The sequence below is a fragment of the Hippoglossus stenolepis genome, chromosome 21 (assembly GCF_022539355.2).
Source record: "Hippoglossus stenolepis isolate QCI-W04-F060 chromosome 21, HSTE1.2, whole genome shotgun sequence".
Taxonomy (NCBI): Eukaryota; Metazoa; Chordata; class Actinopteri; order Pleuronectiformes; family Pleuronectidae; genus Hippoglossus; species Hippoglossus stenolepis.
Window position 1 is genome coordinate 11367683 of NC_061503.1, and position 10303 is coordinate 11377985.

The window sequence follows — 10303 nt, forward strand, 5'->3', positions numbered from 1 at the left end:
CACACAAAGGCGTACGTGCTTACATATTCAATATTACCTTTATCGTCTGGAGACACATTTACACAGTCAGTCGTAAACAGATCACTGATATCGTTCTTTTCTCCAGCACTTGTGCATGTCGTTATTGTGATGTTAGTGTGAAGAGAGCCAGACGAGTCCTGAAGGACAGGTTCTAAATCAGAGGCGTGTGACAGCGAGCAGCTGAAAACACATTTGCATCTTTCTCACAGTGAGAAAGTGTGTTTCAGAGAGAGAGAGAGAGAGAAAAAGAGAGACTTACCTGCCAGCGACCATGATTGGAGGGGTGGTAGAACGAGGCAATGCTGTTGAAGAGGCAGGTCAACTCTTTCTGTGCAGGGTTTCCTGGGCCACCCTGCAGCAATATAAATTCGGTAGGCAACTAAGAAGCTACAATGAAAATATTTTTTATCCAATAATGACATTTTTCACACCTGAATGGAAAACTCAAATTATTTTCGGGCTGTGCAAATGTTTTTTTTCAAAGAAAAAATCAGAAGAGAGTCTATGTGTGTATTTAAAGAAGAAACAGTAATCGGGTTCGCTCTGGAGAGGAGTGGCACAGTCTGCAAAACACAGTGGAGGGAATGTTGCTGGTTCCATTCTTCATTACCTCTCAGAAGCAACAGAGCTATCGTTCAAGGCAGAGCCAGCATTGCTAATCAAAATCATATATTTTGGTCCTGCCCTGTCCTCCTCGCTTACTTGAAGAATATCCATCAAACCTCCAAGCTACGTTGACCGAGCACCGGACAGACCTATTTCATCAAATATATATGAAGAAATTGACTTATTTCCTCAGAGTACTGCAAGATAAATTTACCAAAATATGCTTCAGGTAGATTAACTTTATCAGATTCTGAAGACGAGCCATGAAATGTGTGTATAACTGGCAGATTACCATTCCTTACAGGAGTTATCTTGCTGCACATAGTTCTGTTTTCTGGAAACAGAAATGATACGAGCAAAATATGGGCGATTGGGAAGGAATCTAATAAATTACCATCTGGATATTTTATAGTGTTTTCTTATGGCTGTTTCTCACCCCTTACTGTACATAAAAATTTGGAGAAGCGAGATCTTAATGGTGAATGTAATGGAAAGTGATATGAATCTGGATGTTTTGTCTTACCCTTAAGCACTTGATGTGATATATAATAGACAAAACAGGCACATATCTACTGGATATCTATATCATGAATCTTCAGGAGTCGTCCCTGTGCGTACCAGAAGTGCTGTGATCCACAACACCAAGTGTCCAATGTCGTAGGCGTTGGTAAGATAACGCGGCGCCACCATCTGACTGACCCCAACTGGAAGGTTTAGACTGCGCAGGATCCTGGTGAAAATCTATACACATACACACATACACACAAACACACTTATGATGGAGAGTTTCACCCAACACAGATGGCCCAGCTGTTGCCAATACATAGACTCCAATGCATCTCAAAATATCTGTAAATGACTCACTGTGGGAATATAAGGGGTCCAGTCCACGTAGCCGAGGTTATCATTGGCAAGTCGAGCAAATAGGTTCACAAGGTGCTGCAACATCAGACAAACATTCACCGTGAATACGAAGAACATTCCCGCAAGTCAAGGCTGTCATTCCGAGAATTAAATATAGCCACTTTAAAAGAAAGAGAGCGAGACAGGCACGGCGGGCCCGCTCTGGGCCAAGAGGCTTCGAAAAACAGAGCTTAGACACAAGTGGAAAATCTATTTCTGCGAGTCAAGTGGAGACCAATACTCGGATACTTCAATCATCCTCGTCAGGAAATGAAGAGAAGTGCAAATGAATCTTTCCATTCGAGGAAACAGGAAAGCTACATCATGAATCATTGCTCAATAAGTGAAAAATATCTTTATAAATCCTCCATTTGGTGTTGTAGATTTCTGAGGAAATGCGAGAGGAGGAAGTTTCATAAATCTTTAATGCTGGACTTTTATTTTGCATAAAGACGTTAATTTAATGAAAGTGGACAGTTTGTAAATGTAGGTGTCACGATTTAAAACGACAGAGAAAATACCTGAAATACTATGTGTGTATGTTTGTGTCTGCGTGTGTGTGTCTCATTATAGAGAATTGTGTTCCTTGTAGGAGGAAAAAAGCAAGTCCACATAATGCAAATCATCAACACCATTGTGTGTGTGTGTGTGTGTGTGTGTGTGTGTGTGTTTTTGTCTCACCCCTTCCCAGCTTGGCTGATTTTGCATTGCCACCCAAAGGTTCATTAATTCATCAAACCACAACCTGAAAAAACACACACAGAAAACAACCTTTATATTCATATCCGCTGACCCACACGCACAGCCACGGCCACGGACGCACAAACACACACACACACCTGAGGCTGAATTCCCCTCATCTATCTCTAATTCCCCAAAATATGAACTCGCTCCCTCCCTCGTGCATTCTGGGAGAGCGAGCGCGAGAGAGAAAGAGAGAAACACTGGAAAAAGAGTATTAAAGATGATGTATTGTGGAAACTGCAGAAACTGCTGATGAAACCAAGAGTAAATCCAGACAAATAGCTCGCGAAAGAGTGAATATAAAGAATTCACTGAACACTGTGAAGAGGCTCGGTAGCCACAACTATGAAGGGTGTGCAGGTTTTCCAGGAAAGAAAAAAATATCAGCAAAACAAAGAGAGGGAAAACACTGCTAACACAAGAAGAACGCTGTTTACTGAAGCTCCCAGGTGCAAGGGTGTAAACGCTTGCAGAGACGGCAAATGTGGTTATGGACATAAAATGTACTCTTATGTTTATGCATTTTGATGCAACCAAATCCTAAAACTCCAACACATTTGACCTAATTCTGTTGCTCTTCATATAAACAAAAGGGTGGTTTTGCTCAAACTTTAGGAAGCCTTTGTGTTAGCTCTGGCTCCGACAAGCTGCACTTGGCGTCCAAACCTGATGCTAGGCAGAGCCATGCAAGTTGGCCCACTTACTGGAAGCCCTGGTCGTGTTCCGCCAGGGGCATGATGGTGGGCAGGAACAGCTCCATGTTGCTGATGGCCTTCTGCATGACCACGTCGAACACGCACAGCAGGGGGCGCCACTCATCTAGCATCTCCTTGGTGGACGAAGCGGGGAAATACCTGGGAAAGTACACACACACACACACACACACACACATACAGTACATAAGTGAGTACAAACAGATGCAGGCAAGCTAAGGCAGAGTGGAGATGCAAATACACACACTACAGCACGCAGCTCAACTGCAGATCAAAGCTGTACATTATCCGCAGCACAAATTACACGATCACAGAGAGTGAGACTTACAGTCTGCAGCTTTTGATCAAAGCCTTCAGAATGTGATCCACTGAGCTGCAAACAAGCACAGAGAGGAGGTGTGTGAGTGTGTGTTTGTGCAGGAATTCTGCTTTGACTGTCTTTGCAAGATCCACAAGTTCTCACCGGGGATGAAACAGAACTTCAGAATTCAGGCTGCAGCCTAAAATGATCTTCATCATCAGTGAATCTGTTATTTTTATTTAATCTGTGATTCTACAAGCTGTCAGTGAATTGCAGGCTGCAGTACCATAGTAGGCCACTGGGGAAAGTCATCTGGCTGTGTTGATGTGTTGGCCACAGCAGTTGGGGGGTTAATGGCCTAAAGGGAACTTTATTGGCAGTGAATGTGACATTTAGGGCTTTGAACAGGCAACTTCTCAGTGTAAATTCCTCAATAAATCATGATAAAAATCTATTTTTATTAATAAACCATTAATTAACTGACCCTTTTCTGCACTATTTGACATATTTACAATCCAAATTCCTTAGGAAAAGATGATTATTTTCAGGTCTAAGGTTAAGAATAGATTTGTAGTAGAGGTAATGCATGCATTTACCCTCTTGGCAAAGGTTAGATGTGAACACACTGTTGTGTCTATACTCAGTCAGTATTTCTAAGGCTATTTTCGAAGTCAGTTGTGAGGCTTACATCTGTTTCTCCGTTATCCAGGAGACGGTCCAGGAATTACGCGGTTCAGAACAGGAAAAACTGTGCAATCACGTGGTGTCGGCTTAATCGGAAAAATATGTTCTGTAATGGGAAAATTCACTTGAACGCCACGTCAAGTCATAAGAAGAGTCTGTGAAAGTTTTGGTATACAAGTTCCCAAATAGCGCAAATCATCACTTATAAACAAATTAACATAATTTTACAATCAGCTCTAAATAGTAGCTTTTAATGCTTGTAATAACTTCTGTAATGTTACACTTTTGTCATTTGCAAATTGAATATTCCATCTCTTACTTCTTTCCTTCCTAACAACACTTTTTAGCCAATAAAAGAATCTGCATAAGTTTTAAATTATTTATAATCCCGTCACACCTGACCCTTTTTCTTTTTCGCTGTTTGTTGGGTGGATGGTATTTTCATATTAAGAACATATATACGAAAGGGTGAAATTTTAAGAATGCAAATAAGCGTATTTGCAGATAGGTATTTAGGATAATTTTCCACATAAGCAGTAACATAAACAATAAAACATAGCAGCAGGTTAATGTAAAGGTAAAACTACATACTTGGGGAGCCAGATGAGTCCAAGGTGCTCAGTTTTGGAGTAGATGATCCTCTCATACAGATCATAGAGTGGTCGCCATGGCAACTGTAGGTCATCTCTGGACAGTAGTTCCTTCTTTCTGTTTGAAAGACGCAGTCAGTCATTATGATCCGTCCGGCCAAGCTACACAGAGTTTTTGCTGAACAGTGGGCATGTTCTTTGACATTTAAAACTTCAAAGAACATTTGAAAAGAAACATGAAATAACAGTCTTGTCACAGAGCTGAAGTCAAAGTCTCGGTAATAAAGTTATATTGACGTGAGAAACTGCAGGGTGTCTGAAAGAGTCGGTAATTGTGAGAAAGTGAGTCACTGCCTCACCGGCTGCGCTCAACACGACGACTGCCAACATCCAGACATGTCGGCAAACACAACACTGTGACTCTTTGTTTTCAACAAAGCGGAACTGCACTGACAGCTGCAGACATTTGTAATTTGTAGGTGTAGACTCGGCTGGTATAAAAAATAGTCACAACACAACTGGTCACATCAGACGCTCTGTCGAGAAAAATGAAAAAAGGGTTTTTAAGATCTGAAAATAGAAGCAAATGGCTTTTTTTGCAGGCTAACACGAAGTGAAGTAGCCTTTTTCTGGAATTCTTGATTTTTTTCAAAGAACCTTTTAAGATTTAAAATTGCTTGGTAACTGGTGTGCCCCTGAGGAAAACTTTCTAAGCTTTAAAGCTGAATTTTTTAAATCCTCCTGAGGAACTTTCACATTCCTGCCTCTGTGTTTTCTTTGAATCACTTGCTCCTTTGTTAAACTCACAACTCTTATTGCAACTAACTGCACAGAAAAGGTTGAGCATCCTTGCACAGAAGAATATGCGCAGTTTCCACAGCCTCAGTTTCCTCTTGTCTCCTCGTTGTCTCATTCGTCTCCCAGCTATGGAACAGACTCTCATTGGGTAGATTTGACAAATGGAGGGAAGATGAAGCGACGGTGAAAGAAGGGAGGAGGGATGAACAAAAGGAAAATGCCTTTTGAGACACGATGGGTTAAGTAGAGTGTCAAATTCATCTCTCAGCAGCGAGACATTTAATATACAGTTAACCCAGATCTCTCTTTTCATCTGATGGAAAACACTCAGACCAATGACATCTACATCAAGATATTGTTTCGGGATGGATGTGAGAATCGTGGAAACAACTGCAGAGGACCGGGAAGTGATGAATGTGTCTGTCTTGGATAATATCGAGCAGTCACAGGAGACGTGACAGGGATGATTTGAAAAGAAAAAAGCAGTGAGTTAAGAAATAGGCTTTCAAAGTAATAAATGTACACACAGGTGGGGTACGATACCTCAGTGTGTCGGTACAGATGTGTACAGGTGTGTACTTGTATTGTACGATGATGAGGTTATTGTATTTCACTTGAGTGTTCCGACATTTTGCTCCACGTTAAACGTTTACTGCAGCACGTTTCTGAGAGCAAAGCATTCACTGAGCGCTTTTTATTCCTTAACACATATTTGACAGCTATAATTACTAGTTTAACTCAGTTTTTTGTATCAAATACATTTCAAGCTGTTAAAAACATTGGTTCCTTAACCAGCTCTAACGCAAAAATTCTGCTTATGCACTAATGACAATCTAGTAACCCATCAACCAAAATGGCCATAATCTATGTATATAAGAGTTATTTTATTTTTGACTTTGAATATGACTGACGTACTTTTCATAACCACTATATGTAAGCTATGGGCAGCTGTTCAGGGTTAGGGTTAAACTCATGTAAAAAATATGTGTGTAATTGCAAGAGCTATCAAAAGTAATCAAAAAACAACATGTATTTTGCACACCATCATGGAAACAATAGCTCAGGATGGAGCCACAGCCGCTTTAAAAGGAGAATATAAGTTTTGCTAAAAGGTAAAACTGCATTTTGATGTCCACATATGACAATTATGGGAAAATAGTACATGCTACAATATGATGTAGTCAAACAATAACGCATTAAAAGTAATTTAGACGGTGAACTTATATATTAGCCACTATCACTATCACAGCTAATGGTCAGGCCAGAGTAAGGTGATGCTGTATCAACAAAAAACCCTTAGTGCATTGAATTGGGTTATGGTGCATTTTACTACTAATGAGTTTTAGTATGTATTTGTTGAAGGTAGATTGTGTAATGTCCTCTTTTTGATGGTTTGTGAGTTTGTCAGTGTGATGGCCGTATTATATGGATTCAATTTGAGGTTTATGGTTTCACTCACTCACATCAGTATCACAGGTTTTGTTATTTTCTTTGCAGTCACATTAGTGAACAAACACAACCAGTCACTTTTGGTTAGATTCTTGTTAGGTGCTATATTTTTTACACTGCATTGTTTTCTGAATGAGGCGTGCACATTGGACAAGACTAAGTGCATCAGCGTGGGGGGAGGGTATCAAGTTGTATTTGTTTTCTATTTTGTTCCCCCACCCCTATCGTTTGTAAATGGTCTGATCAGCCAGCTTTTATGTCTCCCCTTTATCTCATTTGTGGGGTCAGTTGTTTGAGTTAATGTCCCATTTTGTGAGCAGTATTTTTAAGCAGAGTTGTCTACTTAATTTATTTTCCATTCCTTTGTATTGTCAAATTTTTGGGTGAGATAAATCCCATCTTTTAAAAAGTAATCCTGTGCTTGTTTGGCCTTTGCCTGCTTGGTCCCTGACAGTCAGTCTGTTTATCTTTTAAACTTCTATATAGATTTAAGTGGTCTCTAGAACAAGGACGTTTTGTTATGTATCTGAATTTGTGTGCAGAACCATCCTATTTTTTATTAAATCTTTCTATTTTCTTATAGAAAAGTGCACTTTCTTGGAATAAAAAGCAACCACTATTAATTTTGACACAGACCAAGATCTAGATTCAGGCCTACATTTCCTCAATTTAAAATTAAAGATTTAGCAGATTGCATTGACTTGATTGAGATCACTCTCTAAACACTGCAGATCGTTTTTGTGTTCCAAACAGTGGTAAGGGAGATGCAAGTGAGAAATCCACTTTAACGCACCATGTTACTGCACATCAGTATACTGCTTGTATAGCACAGTGATGTTTACCACCATGCTGCTCTGTGATCTTATAATACTGAAGGAAACCAAAGGGCAAGAGAGGCTGATGCTGGGATATTCAGTTTTCTCAAGTCAAAAGCTCCCTTGGCTATAAACATGTCTGTGTGTCAATGCATGTCGTACTGAATATTAGCTTCTCTGTCATGTTTTATTAGTTGTGTGGTTATTCACTGTGCTGTGTGTATTCCATCCAGCAGCAAACTATCCAGACATCTTTCTCCCCTGCCTCATCCTCCAGCTACTCCTGGGGGATCCAGAGGCATCCCCAGCCCGGATAGGATATATAATCCCTTCAGCATGATCTGGGCCTGCCCTGAGGTCCATGGGGAGGCACATGGGCTGCATCCAGATCAGAAGCCCGAACCACCTCAAATGGCTTCTTTTCTTAATGCGTATAGATGCTAACCCAGATCCATCCAGATGTCTGTGCTCCCTTTACCCTGTCCCTGAGGGCGAGGAGCTCAGATATCACTTATGCTGTGTGCGTGTGTGGGTGGGTGTATGGGGGTTATTGTCAAAACCCACTTGAGTAGGTGGATGAGCAGCCGGGCGTAGCTCTGCATCATGTGGGGCTCCAGGTTGGGCAGCGTGACCAACTCGTAGAGCAGCTTGATGAAGAGGATGTGGTCCTCTTTGCCGAACCTGCAGCCGTACAGCTTCAGAAACCTGGTGGGGAGAGGTGACCGTCAGTAAACAGACAGCGTCAGTGGCCCAAGGTCTCAACACGAAGCCTCGACTAAACTCATTGAATCTGAATGGATGCCAAGTGGACAAAGTGAATTAAAAGTTTAGACTTTATTTAAAGGACATGATGAACCAACGTCATAGCCCGATGCCCTTATGGACTTTTAAGGTAAACACAAAGCACTGGGAAACATCCCGTCTCCTCTTAAACACGAAGTGAAAGCCAAACTGTTTGATGAGATATTGATGAGGATATAGAAAACAGATATTGTAGAGATACAAAGTGAAATAAAATAGCATACTCTTTACTTTAGGATACTCCCCGAGCCAAATCTAATACACTTAAGTATCTAGTTATTCATCACCTATTTTCCCTTTTTTATATCCCTCTTTCTTCTTTTCTTTCTCTCTTCTTTCATTTTGGTTAATTACTGTTATTATCATTATTATTTAAAAGGCTTTATCATGTAACCTGTACGTCTTCCATCAAATGGATAATTTCTTATATATTATAGTTTCATCATTTATTATCAATCGGGGGTGTTGAGACTGTGTGTGGAGTGGAATGAGAGGGGATGTGGGGATATGCAGTTATTATAAAGCTGAGTAATACCTTCTCTTTCTCTCTTTTGGAGAAGTAACTACTGTCAGGGATCAGACTCAAAGACATAAAGTGAGCACTAAGTGATACTGATATTATCTGCTTTTCTTCCCCATTTGCTTCAGTGCAACAGACCTAAAGATCTAGTACTGAGTATAACTTAATATTTATCATAGCTGTTGCCACCTGTAAGGGATACTGGACACGCAGTATAACAATATGATTTCCCTGCAACAGATATTACAGCCTTTAATGTTGTTTTAGATGATACTGCAGCACATAGATATTGATCTAAATACTATGTTTTATATTACAGTCAATCAAAAACACTGTCCAAAAAAGATCATGGAGTAACACAACCTAAATTAACCACTCTGCAAACTACTATTGTCTAATTGTGCGGTTTGACTTGTCATTACACGCGTGTATCCAAAGCACAATCGGTCTTTAGCACTTACAAGAAGAGTTTCCTGCACCAGAAGGCGACCCCAGGCCACAGCTCTCTGAGGAGGACAGCCCGGGACAGGTTGGCTTTAATTTCTGCCAAAAGCTCCGTGGCCTCCCGGTCCAAGCGGCCAGAGTAAGGCAGCAGGCCGTTGTACACAATCTCCTTCTGGGGGATGAACCCAGCCATATCCCCATCCTCGGTCATATCCCAGTCAGGCAGGTCGCTCTTCTGCAGCTGTTGTAATGATAATAATAATTTGAAACCAGGGTAAAAATAAGAGGGTTCTGGCCCTTCGGGCTCGAACCCTGACGAGTGCTTTCCTCTTGATTTAATGGATGTTGTGTCTCCTGGGAAGTGCGCTGCTGAAGTTAGTGGCCATAATCCGCTGTGTGCAAGCGGAAGGAGGGTGATCATAGGGGGAAAGTGTGTCACGCTAATTGAGCTGCAAAGCCCTGAGGGCACAGAGACAGGCCAGTTCCGCTGTGACCTGCAGTGTCAGGGTGCTGCGTCACCTCCTCACTCAACACCTCAGTCATACACACCTGAACCGGGCCACAGGGGTCACGGACCAGTCGTGACGCAAGGTGGGAGGTCGAGGAGGTAAAAAGGAGCAGCTCACAGGTTGCACAGGGGGATTAAGGGGTGTGTTTTATACTTTGATTTCACCTCAAGTGAGTGTAATAAGTGAAGGCTTTGATATATGAAGGCTTTCATGTGTGGTGGAAACCTGGAAGGCATCAATCCTGGACTACAAATCCCAGAGGCGCTGTAAGAGTGCGTGCTGCGAGCTAATCTGCAGAATATTAGAATGATCTGATAACTGGATTAATGCTTCTCTCCTGTTCTACTGACTCAGGAGGCTGTAATTGGAATAAATAAATAGGTCTATCTATCTATCCATCTATCT

At 41.3% G+C, this 10303-nt stretch overlaps 1 protein-coding gene across 1 annotated transcript in view; it reads right to left on the bottom strand.

Moving 5' to 3' along the window:
* The window catches only part of psme4b (proteasome activator subunit 4b), a 35811-nt gene extending 26033 nt beyond the window's left edge, over positions 1-9778 (bottom strand). The window contains exons 1-9 of the mRNA XM_035146805.2: positions 9407-9778; positions 8189-8329; positions 4564-4680; positions 3316-3360; positions 2979-3128; positions 2212-2275; positions 1492-1566; positions 1246-1368; positions 281-373 (exon numbers count right to left, since the gene is read on the bottom strand). Of these exons, the coding sequence (XP_035002696.1) occupies positions 281-373; positions 1246-1368; positions 1492-1566; positions 2212-2275; positions 2979-3128; positions 3316-3360; positions 4564-4680; positions 8189-8329; positions 9407-9600 (1002 nt within the window). The 5' untranslated portion in view covers positions 9601-9778. The remainder of the gene's footprint in view (positions 1-280; positions 374-1245; positions 1369-1491; positions 1567-2211; positions 2276-2978; positions 3129-3315; positions 3361-4563; positions 4681-8188; positions 8330-9406) is intronic.
* Positions 9779-10303: the final 525 nt, after the last annotated feature.